The following is a 20102-nucleotide window of genomic DNA, read 5'->3' on the forward strand; positions in this document are numbered from 1 at the left end:
GTATTCTGTGGAGACATCGATAAGGAGAGGATTGAGGGAAGTCAGGGGAACAGATGGGGTCTTCAGAGGTAGAAGTTGGCCTAGTTGACTGAGGCCATTCTGGCGTCCAGCTCTGGGGCAAAGTCACATTGTTCCTCAGGAATCTGTGGGGGAAGAGAGGTTAAAAGGCAGAAAAAACTTGTGCATTTATATGAGAGTCCTTAGTTGGGTGACAGAATATAGTGGAATATTAACAAACATACCATGCAAGAATAATACCAGTTTAATAAAAATGAACTAGTTTAGTTTACAATGGCTAAAGGAATGGAGTCTCTGAGACAAATACATTCAGGCAAACACTGAGACCAGTAAGGCATCCTCCAGTTGAACCTACCTGCTGAAGCCGACATTTGGTGATCAAATTCCTCCAGTTGTCTCTCACTGAAGATGAGACAGAGAAGCCACAGTGTTAATACCCACAAGTCAACTTGTTCAGATGTTCGTATACTCGTGTAGGCTACTTCAAAACTGTATGTGTTATCTTTCTGCTAAAATTGTATGATAATGCTAAATTGTGCAAATAAATGTCAAACAACCCAAGAGATCTCACTTCCTCACAATTTCCCACGGTCACACTGACCACCACTCACCTCTCTTGTGGGAGGGTTTCTGATTATGAGGGTAAAGAGGCAAGGGGACAAACCGTGTTCCCCTCAGCTCTGCCACCAAGTCCATAAAGTCCATCAGCCTGCGTGTGGAGAAGAGGACACTGAGACCTATAATCTATCTCTGCATGGATCATGTTTCACAACTGCTTTACATGCTTTGAGGTTTACAGTCAAAATCACTATCAAGTATTATATAAACACTGACCAATGTGGGTGCAGATTGAGCACATGTGTGACTAGGTGACTAAGACAACAACATGGCGAGAAACAGACATGGAGATATTCAAAAACAAATGTAATGAAATTTAATTGTGTAACACTCCAATACCTATGGTGTAGAAAAAAGACCTCTGTCTTCTTGTCCGTCAGCTGACGCTGTAGAGCTGAGGCCTTCATCTGTGTCAAGAAGAACAACACCATAGGATTGAAACATCAATTTAAACTACGTTATCAAACTATGGTATGGTGTCATATAATGGTTGACCAAAAATACATACCAATCTCTTGTGGGCTGTGTTTTCCAGTGATGCCACCTGTAAAAACGAACCAGTGTATTTATGAATAACACCATAATATACAACCATATTATAATACCTCTGTTCACGTCTTCAAAAGTATTATTAAAAGATGAGAGCATCCCTCCACTCTTGCCTGACTTGTAAGTGGATCTTAAGCTATCTGGTAAGGAGACTCACATGGGTCTTGACGGACTCGTCTTTATTCTCCAGTTCTTTTGTCAATTCTCTGATTTTGTGCTTGAGAGCCATCTGTTTTTCCTCTGCGTGACTCCTCTCAACTTTTGCCTTTATTTCAGACCAATGATACAAAAAAATACATAATTCCTTTCTCTCTTTTTTTTCCTCATTGTTAGGTCTGACAACAGCATTAATGTTTAAAACACAATCTACAATAAATCGAGAGATGAAAAATTGCAAAGTATGACTGTTGAAACTTACATATTGAACCTGGTCCTTCAATGATGCATTTTCCTTCTGGCAGAGCTCCTTCTCTGACTGCACCTACAGCGGATACTAAGAGTTTGAATAATGCATTCATCTCTGCAAATATTGTTAAATATGTCCACTGTCAATATTGATAAATTCATGTTGAATTGAATTCATATTTAAATGTTTTGTATTAATTTGTATTTATTGGTATGACTATTACACAACCCAGCATTGTAACTAACAATATTTAACTATATTACAGATATTGTTATTTTGTATTATGTCCGACGAAATCTTTAAGAATTCTATTTAATTAAGCAAGTGTGTTTCTCAAAATATACGTCCATCAAAACTCACATTATCAACCTGGTTTTTTAAAGTGGCATTTTCATTCTTGTAAGACTTGACATCTTTCTGTAGCTTGTGCACTCTCTTGGATAACACCTAAAGCAGTAAAGTGACGACAGGCAGAGTGACGAGAAGGAAAAGACGAAGGATAAACAGAGGAGAAGAGGAAGGAAGGATGAGAAAAGAGACAAGCAGGTATACCAACATGTCGTAGAAAGTCAAGTAGGCATAAAACATGAAAATAACACAATCTGACTGAACAAATCATTGAGAAGATTGATGTCAAGAACAATAAATAATTGATAATTGATTAAATAAAAACACCTCTCACCTTCACATCTTCATTTTCTTGCTCTGTGTGGTGATGAGAAGTCACACAATCGTGGATGTGGTCTTGTAACTTTTTGTTCTAAATAATTAAAAAGTTTGGTCATAACATGAAGTTGCTATAGTAGGATGACTTTCTATGTAACAAATATAAGTTGAAAAAAAAAATGGAAAAATGGCCAAACCCAAAGTGACAAATTTGATGTAAATAACTCCAGTTCTAGTAAACCTACCTCTAAGTTCAGCTCTGCAATTTTTGCCTGATATGTCTGCTCCAAGAGCTGAAGTTCTCCGTCATCCCGTTTTGATCCTCTCTCTGGGAAGCAGACAGAACAGGATTTTAAGACACAGCCATACAGTAAACACAAACAACCACATACTGAAATAAACAACACAAATTAGATGCTTTAGAGTATGTGACAAACAAAAAACATACCAAGGAGTTCTTTCAGAAGGGCCTGTGGAAACAGCAAGACATAAGTGTAAGTTTAGACAAATTATGTTAATTTAAAAAAAAGCAATGGTTCATGTGGTGGACCAACAATCACAAATCTCACATCAATTGTTTTCAGCATGTATAGCAGATTTATCATCACTGGAAGAACAAACAGCTGCAAAGACAGAAAGGTACAAACAACAGAGAGACAGACAGACACTTGGTTAGTGTTTGTGGTAGATAAAAAAATCACAAAATTACAATATGACAATAGTAACATATAGCTTATTGATTACCTTCATTATGTAATTTTTTTATTTTGCAATGACATTTTATTTAGATTTCAAACATTAATTATTACATTTTGAGCACTCTAATAGGCTACTGAGATTGATGATAATCACACGTGGGAAAAAAAATACAAAATTAGATGGTAGGTCTACTTACGATTTGAAACAAGATAACAAAATCCCCAAATCCGATGGTTCCCATAGCCTCCATTGGTCTTGGATGATATTTCTACTCACGGACAGCAGGTGGCGCAAAAACTCCAACGTTTGTAAAAAGGCAGCCTTGAACGTAGTTTAATTATCAACGCAAGTTTTAGCAAAAGTCACCTGTCTCGATGTGTGTCGTATAAGCAATTGAACAAAATAAATCAATTAAATATGTAAGTAAATAAATCAAGTTAGACAAACAAGAATTAGTAATCAATCGCAAAATCGTGGGCAGCAAGCTCTTTGTATGGTTGTCTCTGTCTCAGCCAGGTGAAACTGAGAGAGTTCTATGTCAAAGTAGAATTTTAATGTTCAAAGTAGAATCCTCAGGTCAAAGTAGAATTCTCACAACATTCTAGCCTATGATGTCATTTGAGTGACATCTGGTGAACCTTAAAGAAGACCAGAATTCTAACTGCAATTGCTGCCTACACTATCATAATAATAATAATAATACACTTTATTTAAAGCGCCTTTCATGCCACCCAAGGTCACTTCACAAACAATCATCTCATTACAATTACAATCATCTCATAGAAGATAAGCTATCTTGAAGAAATTCGTTTTAAGTCTGCTTTTAAAGTCAGTAATTGAGTCACAGTATCTGATGTAGTCTGGCAGTGAATTCCACAACTTGGGGGGGATGTAGCTGAAAGCCCTCTCTCCCAGGCTGCTGATTATGATTGGGAAATACATGTAATTAACTACATTAGACATGTTTGCCTTGGTGTTATCATCACATTGCTGCACAAGTTGGGCCACGGGAAGACAGACGAGCCTCTGAGGAATACCTCTGAGGAATTCTAGCTGTAATTCCTACCTACTTTAATCTTTTAATAAACATATATATATATATATATATATATATAATATACATAAGAATATATGAACTTCACAAACTAAAGTTGCTGGCTTTAAAAAAAATATAACAGAGCCTGTCAGAACCACTAAAGTGTCTTAATCTAGCCCTGGATTCCTGGGGGTCAATGTTATAAAATAGGATTGGATTGGAACTGGGTTGAGATATCTGTCTCAACCAGAAGCCATATTATAGCCAACACAGAAAACCAAACCAGGAGACTGAGGGAGGGAAAGCTAGTGTAGTCATGCCCACAGTACTCTAGACAGAGTGATGAGGACCGAGTGGCTTAAGGGGAGGGCAGATGTGCTGGAAGAATGAATGGGATAGATACCACCACAGAACTCTGGATACTAATTAGTGAATAGACTTATTTGAGAGTATTCTGTGAGGGCACTCTGCTCATTGGAGATGAGGGCCTCTGGAACCTCTGGGCAGGTGGAGTCCCACTGAATGGTCAACCCTTGATTTTGACCCTTGGCGGCATCATAAGTCTCCTCAACTTAGGGCCACAGACTGGCACAGCTGACGTGATCCATAGGGACTGAACTCTTAGGTCGTATCTCACTCTGAAAGGTCTTACAGTGACAGAGAGTTCCCTGTCGGACACTCAACGGTTGCAAGATTATGAAGAAGTTGCTGCTGTTTGGGCTCCATGAAGCTACAGCATTGGCAGTGTGCATTTTCATCGGACACTGTGGTATCTACACAGACAGCCTATAGCCGACCACTGACTGATTCATTATTTCAACCTCACCAGTCCCACATATGGAGACATTCCATAAGTATGTCCCTCTGAGTGCTCAACTTGGGTGCTCATTTACAAATAGTGGTTTTCTGAATGAATGCTTTGGGTTAGTGACTATTGTTTATTTTCTTGTGAGAGATGTTAGAAGATAATTTTTTTTGTTTTGTTTCTGGCAAAGGATTCCTGACAGGGGCAGGAAGTGACTTTGTTGCTTTTGACGGGGCACCTGAGTGACCCGCCACTGCAGCCTGTATGCTGCCTTCAAGAATAGACTGGATGCTAGTGTTTGTTTGAGTGACGTGCTTATTTGATGTTTGTGTCAGTGTACAGTTTATATGTTCGTTATCCACGCCACTTTGTTTAAAATAATCACTCAGTTTAAATGTTTTGTCCCAGAAATGTTCCGTTTATTAAGTTTAAAATCATACAGCAAATTGTCATATTTTATAGAGTTCGTCCTACCGTTTAAGTCTCGTCTTATGTTCGTTATTCTTAGGGCATCACTGGCCTTGAACTCAGAGGGCCTTGTCTGTCCCTCCTTTCCACATGCACCAAAACTGTACAAACTGTAATGCCATTGCTGTATCCCTCCTAGGTCCAGAAATTAGTCCTCCACTGGCTTATACTGGTAATTCTCCCAACTCTAAAACGGTTGCCAACTAGTATACTGGTAAGACATTATGATAATGTATGCGATATAATTTGAACGGTAATTATTGGTGTTGCAGATCAACATTACTTTAAACAAATGTTTCTCTGTCCCCACATCCCTCACCCCTGTAACAGTAACCCTATTGGCACAGTAATCTGGTCTTGTCTGTATCATGTATTTACCACCAGATGTATGTATACATATGTCCAGTGACCAAATGCTGGCTGTGTATAACCCCTGTTGCTTCCTTTCCCCTTCTGCCACACAACCCTTCCCCCCTTCCCCCCCGTCCCACCTTCCTGTCTCCACCCAGCCGACCTCAAGCAGATGGGTCCCCCCTTATGTGCCGTGGTTCTGCTTAAGGTTTCTTCCTGCCTAACAGGGAGTTTTTCCTTGCCCCTGTTGCCGTTGTGCATGCACTAAGGGGGTTCAGGCTCTGGGCTCTGTTAAGCGCCGAGAGGCAATTGTATTGTTATGGCGCTATACAAATAAAATTGAATTGAATTTAATTGAATTACACAATTTTACACATCACTGTGTGGAAACTGAAAGACCCATTTTGTCATTGAATGCAAAGTTTCATCCATTCAAAGTTGTTTTCAAGTAAATGATTTAGTGTTCGTCTGAATTCACTGGAAATTTGGATGACCTTTCATCTGGCATTGTTGGCCTCAGCAGTGTGTCATGGTTCACTGATGAGAACTTTTCAAACCCACGGGTTCTACAGACACCTCTTTCTGTCTCTCTGAAGCTAATCTGCTCAACTTGCTCCTTCTCTTTCTCCCTCTCTCTATCTCTTTTTTATCTCTCTCTCTCTCTTTTTATCTCTCTCTCTATCTCCACACCAGAAGACCAACTGTAGTGCATTTTGGCAAACAGAGGTTGCACATGAGACCCGAGGGTTTTGTGTCAAGACAATGTATTTACAACCATCTGTGGATCCATAAAAAAGGACATGCATTTGGTAATATCATATTAACGTGCGCAAGTAGAGAAGGAAAGAGTATATTCTCTGATAAAAAGGGGACGTAAATGTAACCAAGGTTAACAAAAGTATCTTTAAGATTATGTAAATATGTATAAATAGTAATGAATAAATAGTCTAGTCTGTTACTGTATGAGGAGTTGCACTACCCTCTGTTCTCATTCCATATACAACCCATCCTATAAGCTATGTGTAAAGGACACTAAAAATAGTACGTAGCTAGATTTGTCGCTATAGTGGCTTTTTTGCACTGTAGTATGTGACATTTCAAACCCAAACCTCAATAGTCGCTAGATTTGTCCGCTAGTCACTTTTTCAGACATAGCAAAAGACTAGAATGAACGAACGAGATTGGCTGTCAGGTACTATATAAGGAGAAGCACTACCCTCTGTTCTCATTCCATATACAAACCAACCTTTAAGCTATGTATAGAGGACAGTACAAATAGTACGTAGCTAGATTTGTCGCTATAGTAGTTTTTTTTGCACTGAATTTAGTAAGGCTCTATCAATCTGGAAAAACTTCCTACGAGATGATGACAACAAGACTGAACTCTTTGGCTTTCTGGCAAGCAAAATATGTCAAGTAGTAGCAGAAAGCACTATTGTGGTGACAAACGGAGAAGAGATCAGCAACAAGCGTGAAATCACAGAATCTTCAGACCTGGCCCCATGCTCCCAAGAAGAGGCAGATACGAGGCAGATACAAGAATATTGGCCATATGCGACATGCAACAGCAAATGGAAGTAGCACAGTGATGATCAAAGCAAACAACACTGATGTTGTTATTATAGCAATAACCTGCTTCCAATCCTTCAAAGCAATAGGTCTGGAGAAGCTGTGGATTCATTTTGGTCAGGGAGCCCATTCACGATGGATTCCAATCCATGACATCGTTTCAACAATTGGGCCAGAAAGATCCAGTGGCCTACCATTTTTCCATGCATTTAGTGGCTGTGACGTTGTGTCTGCATTCCGTGGCAAAGCTAAGAAATCTGTATGGCAAACATGGAATGTGTGTGATGAAGTGTCAGGGACATTTACCAAACTCAGTCACTGGCCCACGACCGTTGATGATGATGACCTCCAAATGCTAGAGAGATTTGTGGTCATAATGTATGACCGATGAAGTGCAGCCATATTATGTGAATGAAGCACGACTGCATTTGTTCGCCCGCAAGCAAAGGCCATATGATGCCATACCAAGTGCTGCCCTCAAGGAACACATTAAACGTGCAGCCTACCAAGCAGGAGCTGTCTGGGGCCAAGCAACTGTCACTCAACCAGTTTTACCAAGTCCTGCAGAATGGGGATGGAAACTGCAAGGACAAAGGTGGTTGGTGAACTGGACAACACTTCCACCAATTGCTGCAAGTTTCCAGGAATTGGCAAAATGCTCATGCAAAAACAGCTGTACTAATGGCAGGTGCAAACGTTTTCGTCTGACTCTGTCTGTACAGCCTTGTGCAGCTGTGAATGTCACTGAGATTTTGAGGCCCAATAAAGTTCTTTTGACTAGACACTGAAACAATTGCATTTTCAGAATTATTCTAGCCAAGTAATCGCCTGTAAAATTCGATAAAAAAACGACATAAATGACAAATAAAAGTAAAATAACATTAAGACTACATAAAAATGACAAAATAACAAAAAAATATGTATCTATCTATCACAATTGGTGAAATATTTCCCCAAATATGCAATAAATATAGTTATGTCTTGATGATTTGGCGACCATCTTGAAAAATGACCGCCATATTTAGTGCTCAGAAAACTGACGAATGTATGACAAAATGTTGTGCAGTGGAAGGGAGGTAGATCACTGTTATTAACACACCAGGCTGGGGTAGGGAGCAGCGTCTCGCTCAAACTCCTGTAAGTGTTCAAGAGCAGCATCTGCAGTGTGTCTATCCTCCAGGAGTCCATGTTCTGCTGTTGGTGATACGTGCAGACAGAAAATTCACAGAGGCCCACAGGGCAGCACTGCAAGATCATGTAGAGCTTCTTGGTGAGAATGTGTGGAATCACACCATGGTGCTGTTTACCTGTGGGGACTGGCTGGGAGAAACACCTGTTGAACAGTTAATTTGTAGTGAAGGTGCGCCCCTTCAGTGGGTTGTGGAGAAATGCAGCTACAGGTATTATCGTATCAACAATACTGACAGGGCTGATGTCACACAGGTCTCACAGTTGCTGCAGTGCATAGAGTTCATGGTGGTTATGAACAAAGGGACATGTTTTGAGATAGACAGTCAAAGACACAAGGCAGAGGTCAAAAAAAGGAGTTATCAGGAAAAAGCAACAGATGCAGAAGAGAAAACAGCAGATGATGGGGATGTGGGATGATCCAATGTTCAACAGATGTAAGAGTGCAAGGATATCACCTACATGTGAGTTTGCATTCACTGCTCTGGTAAATGTTAAACCTGTATTATTTTCTGCAGTAATACAATCAGTTCACAGTCGCAGATGAATTTATTTTTATTAATTCTATATTTCATATATAAATTTCATTTATAAAATAAATGTTTTGTTTTCACAGTGAAAGAAGAGGACAAAGAGGCAAAATAAAGGGGAAGCTCAACAATAACGAAAATCAGAACGACAGACACACAAATTGTCACAAAACAGGGATCTACACCTTACAACCACAAACTCTTCCCCAGAGGAAGTGATTTAAACAAACTTTTACAGAATGAGTATTGTTTACTCTGTCAGCTATGATTGTTGTTTATAAATATGCCTGGAAAGCATGTGTATTTGTTGAATACATGTTTTCAGAGTTCTAAGATACTATATATGAATTCCAAAGATGTTACAAGTGTCTGAAGAAGCTTTATACCTAACCTATGTGTTTCAATTCAAGTAAAGGACAAAGGAGCATGTGTGTTTGTGAGTGTGTGTGTCTGTAAATGTAAAATGAAACTGAAAACATATCTTTACAAATCTTAAATAAGAATGAGAAGATTACACATAGTACATTTCACTTCATATTTTTGTGTTTTGACCTGCAAAGATTTACAACTGCCAGAAAAAAGAAAGGCTGTGCAACAGTTAACAATCAGCCAAACATTTGTTATCACACAATAAACTGTTACAAGTTGAGCAGACAGCGCTTAGCTTATCACACTGAGGGGGTTCATTTTGTGATGACTACTGGCCCTTAGCACTGGCCATTCATTATCCCACATCTTACATGGCTACCCAGCTAAATAACTGATGATTTGACCAAGAACACGACCTCCAGATGATTTAATTGGCAGTGTAATATCTACAATATGAATCCTAATTCATATTTAATGGCACATGTTGTATACTTCTAAGTCTATTTCATTATTGAATACCATAATTGGTGACAACAGTTGTAGTCAGTACTTCATTTGGTTTAGAAATGGTAAGTTATAATAATAATAATAATAATAATAATAATGTAATTTTATGATCCTTAACAAGAACATTTCCTCCAGATGCTTTGCACTGGGATTGTACTCTCATTTTCTCATCTGAATGGCTGCAACCAAGATGAACAATAAAATAAGGCTTATCATGGCTACATCCAGGTTAGTTATCTAGGTATCTAAGTTGCCCTGTAATTACATGTTATTTTCTGAGCAAGGTTGTTGTCTGCAAGTATGAAGATCCACAGCAGACTCTTTTCATTTTTGTTGAGCAACTCATGTCATCAGGACTATAAACCTGCCTTTACATTTTGTTAAAAATTAGGTATTGGGGATTAAGTAATGGGTGTCTGGACAGTCTTTTTGAAAGGATGTCAGTCAGATTGATGTAGACATGGCAGGTTATGTACTCAAAAAAGTGCAGCGTTTGGATGTGTATCTGTGTGATATACCTTAACGTTATATGGAAAACAGAGCTATCCATAATAACACCTGATAATAAAGATTGAAAAATAATTAAACAACAGCATCTGAATAGTTCCTGTTCCTGACTAATGTAACAGTAAACAAATCAATGTTCCTGTTCTCTAGTCACATGACCTACCTGCCATTTCATGAGCTGAATGGAAAGCAGAAGCCCCTGTAGCGCCACCTGTAGCACCAGTCATATCCACAGTGCCTGCAAAAGAAATAAGGTTTAATTATCTTTTGAGGGGTTTTCCACAACCTAAAAGGGTGGCACTTTGGGTTGAGGAGTTAAAATATTGTCTGATCATTAATGACTTTAATTATGATTCCCCCTATGAAAGGCAACACACAATCAACAAAGTTGCTTCAGGAGCACTGAAGGGAGGGCTGTCTTTAATTTCAGTGCGTACTTTCAGGCTGTTTCAGTGTTAATAATCAACTAGGCCTACATTTATTATCTATACCAAGACTTTGCACTGTGATTTCTCTGGGATAATTTTCCTGTCTACTAGCCTGCAACCAGGAAGAAGGTAAAAAGAAATCTATGAATATTCTCTGATTAACAGTGAAAACTGAAAACTGTATATTGTGCTAGTATTTAACTTATGACCAGGGGCGGAGATCCCATTTCGTTTTAGGGGGGGACAATACGGCATTAGTACTTGGAATGGAATTCAGTTGTATGTAAATGAATGTCTTCTCCATTCTATTCCACCATGGCTATTTCCATGTGCTTGTGTTTAGTGCTTATTTATTTATTCAATGCCATTTGCTGTGTTCGTGTAGTGCTTTAATTTATGTTAGGACATCACGATGCCTCGTAGATTCATGACTTTAAATGTGAAACGTAATTGTTTATGATACAAACATTCTTGTATTTATTATTATCATAATTATTAAAATCCGAGGATGTCGTAGAATTGAAAAGAACGCAATCACCAACGATTTCTCACAAATTCAACCCTTAAGAACATGGGCGGACTCCAATCTGGCCGATTTACGACTGCTATTAAGCATTCTTTAATTGAAGGGTATATTGGTAAAAATAATCAGAAAGTTATCGGAGCACACTGCACAGCCAACGTACGCCTTAACACCACATTGCGTAACCGGAAATGAGCGTTCTTAAATTCTGTTCAAAGTTAAGAACTAATACCAGATTGGAAAACTTTCATGAATGCCAGATTTGTCTTTGAATTGAACTTTGTGACATGCTCTTAACTGTGTTTAAGAATGAGATCCAATGTCTGTCAACCTCTTTATATATCGTGTAGCATAGCGGCAGTGACAGGGGAGAACGGAGGAAAACGAGCAGTGTGTGTGTGCTTTGTCCGAAATCAGCCTCTTTTTAATCAGCACGCTGGTTAAGCCACTAGATAATGATTGTTAACAAGCTCAAGGTAATGGTAATATTTTAGTGTAACAGCTGTATTAAATATTCAAATTTCTTACAGTTAAAGAGACATTTATATAGAAGTTTAATACTTTCACCTTTTACTTTGTGTCAGAACAATGTCTGAAAATCTTTGTTCGCTGCATTGAAGATGCTCAGTATGAACTTACAAGTATCTTCTCAATGCAATTTATTCATTTGCATTTTCTGTGCAATTTGTTCATATTGAAGGTGTGTACAAAGATTTCTACAACTGTGAAAGAGCAGAAATAAGTCATGGTGACCGTTGCACCATTACCTCGTAAGTGCACTTGTATTTGTTCCTTTATTATTTATCTATTATTAGACAGCATGTGTTTAACTGTCCTTAAATGCTTTATAAGATCGACTTGATTGACTTTCAGATTTATGCCTAAAATCATTTAAAAATAGTACCCTTCTGTGAAGATGGGTGAATTCTTTTTAACATGTATTGCGCAACTTGAATGCAAAATGTTCAATTCTGGTCAGTGGAGACATTTGGCTGTCACCTCCATATGAAGGATTAGGTCTCCCATTGATAACTGACCATTGGCTGGCCATGTTATTCTATGCTATAGTTCTACTAACTACCATTTCACTGGCAATCCAATTGTTTCACAGTAATATTTTTATTGAAATTATTCAGGTCTATGCCTCTCAGACTTATAAAAATGGCAAATGGTAAAGTTGGGCTCGGGCCTTCAGGGGGATAAAAACCCCTCCAGTTTGTATTTCAAGGTCCTAATTACCCAACTTGATACAGTCAATTTACATAAATGTAATAACGCAATTCTTCACCCGTAGTGTATATACAGTGGGGGAAATAAGTATTTGACCCCCTGCCGATTTCGCAAGTTTGGCCACTGCAAAGAATGCGTGATCTATAATTGTAATGGTAGGTCTCTTTTTACAGTGAGAAACAGAATATCAACAAAAACATCCAGAGAACTGCATTTTATAACAATTATTTATTTATTTGCATTTGTTGTGAAAAATAAGTATTTGAACCCCTACCAAACAGCAACAATTCTGGCTCCCACAGACCAGTTATGTACCCACGAGGCACACAGATTAGTCCTCCTTAGGCCTAACAAGGTACACCTGATCTCAACTGGTGACGTCTATAAAAGAAACCTGTCCAAAGAATCATACTACACACCTTCAACCTCACCACCATGGGCAAAAAAAGTTGTCCAAGATTGAAAAGATTGTAGACCTGCTCAAGGCTGGAATGGGCTACAAAACCATCTGCAAGCAGCTGGGTGAGAAGCAGACACCAATTATTAGCAAATGGAAGCAACACCAAACAACTTTCAATCGCCCTCGCCTGGGGCTCCATGCAAGATCTTGCCTCATGCAGTATCGGTGATCATCCAAAACGTGCAGGATAACTCCAGAACTACACAGGGGGAGCTTGTGAATGATCTCAAGGCAGCTGGGACCCCAGTCACCAAGAAAACCATTGGCAACACACTACGCCGTAATGGTTTGAAGTCCTGCAGCGCTCGCATTGTCCCCTTGCTCAAGAAGCACATGTAGCTACAGGGCCGTCTGAAGTTTGCCAGTAGACACTTGAATAATTCAAAGGAGGATTGGGAGACAGGATGTGGTCAGATGAGACCAAAATTCACTTTGGCATCAACTCCACTTGCCGCGTTTGGAGGGGTAAGGGCAGTCACTAATCTCGGAGTTAGGTTTGACTCTCACCTGAACTTTAATGATCATATAAAACACCTGTGCAAAACCTCTTTTTATCATCTAAGAAACATCTCCAAACTCCGCCCCACTTTAACCCTATCAGATGCAGAGAAGCTTGTCCACGCCTTTATCTCCTCAAGACTGGACTATTGTAATTCACTTTTCTATGGGATCACTGGCAAGAACATCCAGAAGCGGCAATACATCCAAAACAGCGCTGCCAGGATTCTGATGAAGGTCCGGAAATATGAGCACATAACACCAATATTACACTCACTACACTGGCTCCCTGTCTCTTTCCGGATAGACTACAAAGTCCTTATAATCACCCATACGTGCATTAATGGGCATGCACCTCCCTACCTACAAGAATGAATTACTCCCCAAACCTCCACCTGCACCCTCAGGTCTTCAAACAGCTTGCTCCTCCGCGTCCCCAAAACCAAGCTCCGCACCATGGGCAACCGGGCCTTTTGCTCGGCAGCGCCACATTTATGGAACAGCCTCCCTGACCACCTAAAGGGCAACACAGACACTGGATTCCTTTAAAGCTGGACTTAAAACTTTTTTATTCAGGAAGGCATTTCTGGCCTTGTGTTAAATCTTTTCTGTTATGCTTATGTTAATATTTAAATTTGTTTTTAATTTTGTTGTATTATTATAGTCAATTTCTAATATGTAGGCACTCTGAGATTCCTTGGAATGAAAAGTGCGTTAAAAATAAAATGAATTATTATTATTATTTATAATGAATATGACCCCTAGAACACCATCCCCACCATCAAGCATGGAGGTGGAAACATTATGCTTTGGGGCTGTTTCTCTGCCAAGTGTTCAGGATGACTCTACCGAATTGAAGGGACTATGGAAGGGGTCATGTACCGCTGAACATTGGGTTTGAACCTCATTCCCTCATTCCCTCCCATTGAAAGTGCAACCTTAAGGATTTGGAGAGGATCTGCAAAGAGGAGTGCACCAAAATCCCTCCTAAGATGTGTGTAAACCTGGTGACCAACAAGAAGAACAGTCTGATTTCTGTGCTTATCAAAAAGGGTTTCTCTAATCCCCACCAAGTACTAAGTCATGTTTTTCTAGGGGTTCAAATACTTATTAGCCCCAACAAATACAAGTAAATTCATAAATGTTATAAAATGCAGTTTTCTGGATGTTTTTGTTGATATTCTGTCTCTCACTGTTAAAATAGACCTACTATTACAATTAAAGATCACAGTGGGCAAACTTGCAAAATCGGCAGGGGTTCAAATACTTATTTTCCCCACTGTAAATACTAAATAAAGCCATTTACTGTAGTCGACCTGCGAAGGTTTCTGACAATATTCATCATTGGACAGTCTGTCATGGTTTGGATTATTAGGATGAATGTTGGATGGATTTGTGGTTAATCTGCAATTATTCTTACCTTATATCTTTCTCTTTCTCTCTGTTTTCCAGAATACCCTCATTATCTTGCAGACATTAGATTAGTGCTTCTGGGGTCTGCAGAAGAAGGGAAGAGGTCAGTTGGAAACACTATCCTGGGGAGAAAGGAGTTTAGTGCTAAAAAAACTGCCGAATGTGTGCAAAAGGGTGGAGAAGTGGTAGGAAAGCAGGTCACTGTTATTAACACACCAGGCTGGGGTAGAGAGAAGTGTCTCGCTCAAACTCCTGGAAGTGTTCAAGATCAGCTTCTGCAGTGTGTGTTTCCTCCAGGAGTCCATGCTCTGCTGTTGTTGATACGCGCAGACATAACCTTCACAGAGGCCCACAGGGTAGCACTCCAAGAGCATGTAGAGTTTCTTGGTGAGAATGTGTGGAATCACACCGTGGTGCTGTTTACCTTTGGGGACTGGCTTGGAGAAATACCTGTTGAGCAGTTCATTTATCGTGAAGGTCCACCCCTTCAGTGGGTTGTGGAGAAATGCAGTTACAGGTATTATCGTATCAACAATACTGACATGGCTGATGTCAGACAGGTCTCACAGTTGCTGCAGTGCATAGAGTTTGTGGTGGCTAAGAACAAAGGGCAATGTTTTGAGATAGACAGTGAAAGATACAAGGCAGAGATGATGAGAAATCATCTTCAGGAAAAAGCAAGGCAAGAGATGCAACTGAGAGCTCAGCAGAATTTGGGGATGTGGGATGATCCAATGCCCAACAGAAGTCAGAGTGCATTGTTACCACCTTCAAGTGAGTTTGCAGCCACTGCTCTGGTGCATTTCAACCTGTATTCTTTTCTGCAGTAATACAAGCAGTACACAGTTGCAGATTAATTCGTTTTTATTAATTCTATGTTGCATGAATTGATTATGTTTTCGCAGTGAAAGAAGAGGAGGAAGACGCAAAATGGATGACTACAGTGGAACCACTTTCATGTGAGTTTGCATTCACTCTTCTGCTTCATTCCCATATGTATTGTTTTCTGCATTAACACAAGCAGTACACAGTTGCATATTAATTTATTTCTATTCATTGTATGTTGCATGACATCATTATGTTTTCACAGTGAAAGAAAAGGACAAAGAGGCTAAATAAAGGAGAATCAAAGACATACAAGGTGTCACAAAAAAGCAAACAAACACAAACCCTTCCCCAGATGAACTCATTTAGATTTTAAGAGTAATTTAGAGTCTTGTTTGCTCTGTCAGTTATGATTGTTTATAAATATGCCTGGAAGGCATGTGCATGTATTCTGAGTTCTAAGATACATCATATAAATTTCAATGTGTGAAACTGTATTGTCATTTTACTGCTCAGATGTAACAAGTGTCTGAAGATTTGGGATCATGATCATGAAATACCCAACATATGTGTTTCAATTCAAGTTAAGGAAAAAGGAGCATGTGGGTTTGTGAGTGTGTGTGTCTTTAAATGTAAAATGAAACTTAATCTTTAAAAGTCTTAAATAAGAATGAGAAGATTAAACATTGTACAATTCACTTCATGGTTTTGTGTTTTGTCTTCCAAAGTTTGGCAACTGCCAGAAAAACAGTAAACATTCAGCCAAACATTCGTTATCACGGAATAAACCATAACAAGTTGAGCAGCAGCCAATAGCACTGTATCACACTGAGGGGGTTCATTTTGTGATGACTTCTGGCCCGTAGCTACCCAACAAAAGAACTGATGATTTGACAACGAACATGACCTTCATATGATTTCATTTGCAGTGTAATAACTGGCAATCTGAATCTTCATTAATATTTAATTGCATACAACATTTAGATGGTCTTAAGTCAGGACAATTTTTAATAATAATAACAATAGTAATGTCATTTTATGATCCACAACAAGAACATTTCGTTCAAGAACTTTGTACTGGGTTTGTACTCTCATTTTCTCACCTGATTTGTTGCAACCAGGATGAACAAAAAAACAATTGCTTATCATGGCTACGGCCAGGTTAGTTATCTAGGTGTCTAAGTTGCCATGTAATTACATGTTATGTTCTGAGCGAGGTTGTTGTCAGCAAGTATGAAGATCCACAACAGACTCTTTTCATTTTTGTTGAGCAACTCATGTCATCAGGACTATAAACCTGCATTTACATTTTGTATAAAATTAGGTATTGGGGATTAAGTAATTAGTTAAGTGTCGGGACAGTCTTTTTGAAAGGATGTCAGTCAGATGGATGTAGACACAGCAGGTAATGTACTCAAAAACAAAGTAAGATGGAGACCGTTTAGAGTGCAAGGGCTTAAGTAGGAGACCCAGTGTAGAGGTGTAATCCTCCTTCACCCAAGAAAATACATAGCCTACCAAGACTGAGCTCTGGGAACTGAAACGTTATTATGCATCAAGATCAAAAATAGAACATTTAAGAGAAAAGTGCTGTGTTTGGATGTGTGTCTGTGCGATATACCTTAACTTAATGAGCAATACAGAGCTATCTGTAATAACACCTGATAATAAAGATGTAAAGAAAATGAAACAGGAGAATGACTAATGGCTAATTTATCAATAAGACAAATCAACTGCTTGTTCTTTAGTCACATGACCTTGATCCCATACAAGACTACTGATGACTATGCACGTGTACGTAGATGTTCCCAGAGATGGTGTCCAGGGTTGTGAAGACACTGACATCTCAACATCTGCTGTCACTGGAGGGGGGCCGCTGCTGAAGCTCCATCCTTTGCTAACGCTAAAACCATGTTTACCAGAACCTCTGTACCCGTTTCCACTGACATATAAGATGCTTGTGGATCCAAACCCACTGCTAAAATCAAAAGGGCAGTCACCAGCCCTTCTGTTCCTGCTGATGATGAAAGGAGAGACGCTGAGCTCCTTGGTGGTGCTTCAGCATTTCTTCTGCCGTAGTCTCATTACACAACAATGCTAAATATTCAACATTATGCCATTATGTCACTGACCAACTGGCCTCTGGATATCAAACCAACGGTCCAGTCCTTACCCTGCCGCAACCAGGCTCCCAGACAGATATCAGGCCTTACATTTGGCCTTGCTGCTTCTCACCATGGCTTTGCAGGGTAGGGGTTTTGATTTTATTGATTTAGTATGCGTGAACAATGAATACGCATCGTAGCTGATCATGCAGACACTGTGCAGCAGATGAACTTGGCCTTGGAGGTCGTAGCAAAACATTGATAAATAGGTTTGCAAATGTGTCACTTGCTGAGGCCCTTAAGCTGTATAAAATTGCTTCAAAAATAATGAGTCTGTGTATGCTTGCCTGCAACAGGAAGTTGGCTTTCTACTAGTCTAGCTTGCTGAGAAGTGTTGCTCAGCAACGAGAGCAGGTGACTGGAAAAGGGCCTCGCTACCTACAAAAATGTGTGAGGCTAAACTCCATGTATCAAAGAGCTGCACAGGGTTGAGGCTTCATCTTTTAACCACAAAAGGTTACAGTGCGCCTTATGTGGGAAAGGAGCAGATATACTGTCTTAAGATGTGGATTGATATTAGTTAACAAGATAAGACCAGTTTGAGACCTGTGTATGGCCGTACACATGTGGACTGTTTTCAATAAAGCTCTTGTTTCCTGCCTCTCAAATTTTGATCCGCCAACACAATAATTAGTTTCACTTGCTAGTTTTACGAAGGAGGCACGTTAGCAAGACACATTGACATTACTACATTTTTGGCCAGAGTTGGACTTCAATGTCAAAGCAAAAGTTGTAACTATGCAGAGACAGTTCAATACCTTGGCCATGTGATCACACCTGGATGTAGAGCCTTAGATGCCCCCAGAATGTCAGCTATCATTGCGTGCCCCAGACCCAGAACGAAACAGCGCCTCAGTTTAGACAAGATATTGCAGTGCATGGTTAATGGACTATTCAGAGAAAGCACAACTCCTACAGGCGTGTCCAAACGGCTGCAAGCTACTAACAGACAAAGTGACATGGACTGATGACTGTGGGAAAGCTTTTGCAACAAGCCCTGGCTTTAGCACCTGCCTTGAGATTGCTGGACAACTTTCCAAAGTTTTCTTTTCATTTGTTTGTGTGAGAAAGGGGATCTCATGTTAGGCGTGTACTGTCAGACTCACGGGATTCAGTACAGACCTGTAGACTGTCTTTCTAAGCAACTCTACCCGCTAGCACGTTGACTGATTCCATGCATGTGGTCTGCAAATCTGTTGCGACTGCTGTTCTTGCTTGCCTCGACCTAGTGCCATTCCATCCGCTGACTGTACATCTGCATGCATCTAACTAGCTATGATTGACAGGTTTACCCAGTAAGGAATGCCAATGCTTTGGCAGCCGCTACAGCATAGATGAAAGACTTTGTGCCGAGATGGGCAGTATCTAGGAGGCTCTCCCTGGACCATGGGAGACATTTTGTGAATCAAATCAAGAGGAAGAGAGGATCCCCACAGTCAAAGACAGGACAGGAGAGGAGAGGAGAGGAGAGGAGAGGAAGAGAGGATCCCCACAGAGACAGGAGAGGAGAGGAGAGGAGAGGAAGAGAGGATCCCCACAGAGACAGGAGAGGAGAGGAGAGGAAGAGAGGATCCCCACAGAGACAGGAGAGGAGAGGAGAGGAAGAGAGGATCCCCACAGAGACAGGAGAGGAGAGGATCCCCACAGAGACAGGAGAGGAGAGGAGAGGAAGAGAGGATCCCCACAGAGACAGGAGAGGAGAGGAGAGGAAGAGAGGATCCCCACAGAGACAGGAGAGGAGAGGAGAGGAAGAGAGGATCCCCACAGAGACAGGAGAGGAGAGGAGTGGAAGAGAGGATCCCCACAGTCAAAGACACGAGAGGAGAGGAGAGGAAGAGAGGATCCCCACAGTCAAAGACACGAGAGGAGAAGCAGCAGCAGGAGAAGAACCGGAAGGAGAGAGAGAGAGTAGTGACCAAACACTCTAAACTGCTTGGTTTCGTACCTCAAGACTTTTTGCCACTAGTCAATTCCTAAAGGTCACATTCCATGTCCTTGATACCTTCGATACCTAACATTCTCTCCCCACCAACCCCTGGTCATCTGGGAATGCCCAAATTAAACAGCTATGGCAGGTACTTCAGATTGCAATGAAACCTCTTTGGCAATGGGGGTTGAACAAGGCTAAACCGATCAACCAGATCCTAAAGGAATGCAGGATGTGGCAATTAGTAAAAACTGTGATTACATGGGGGTTGCTGTGAATACAAACAGTCCAGGTTGAGAAGATGTGGTGTGATCGCAGATGGCCCAAGCATTGCAGCAGAGCTTCCA

At 40.2% G+C, this 20102-nt stretch overlaps 1 protein-coding gene and 1 pseudogene across 2 annotated transcripts; both read left to right on the forward strand.

The window, feature by feature from the left end:
• The first annotated feature begins 8193 nt into the window (after positions 1-8193).
• On the forward strand, positions 8194-9018 carry LOC308380638 (GTPase IMAP family member 9-like; annotated as a pseudogene). The gene is made up of 2 exons: positions 8194-8837; positions 8990-9018. The product of its transcript is annotated as a GTPase IMAP family member 9-like (transcript).
• Positions 9019-12958: 3940 nt separating this feature from the next.
• On the forward strand, positions 12959-15668 carry LOC308380639 (GTPase IMAP family member 9-like; the record flags this gene model as incomplete). The annotated part of the gene is made up of 2 exons (XM_080858046.1): positions 12959-12989; positions 14878-15668. The coding sequence occupies 2 exons, from the start codon at positions 12959-12961 to the stop codon at positions 15666-15668; spliced, it is 822 nt and encodes a 273-aa protein (XP_080714172.1).
• Between the last annotated feature and the right edge of the window lie 4434 nt (positions 15669-20102).

The sequence above is a fragment of the Sprattus sprattus genome (assembly GCF_963457725.1).
Source record: "Sprattus sprattus genome assembly, chromosome: 19".
Lineage (NCBI taxonomy): Eukaryota > Metazoa > Chordata > Actinopteri > Clupeiformes > Clupeidae > Sprattus > Sprattus sprattus.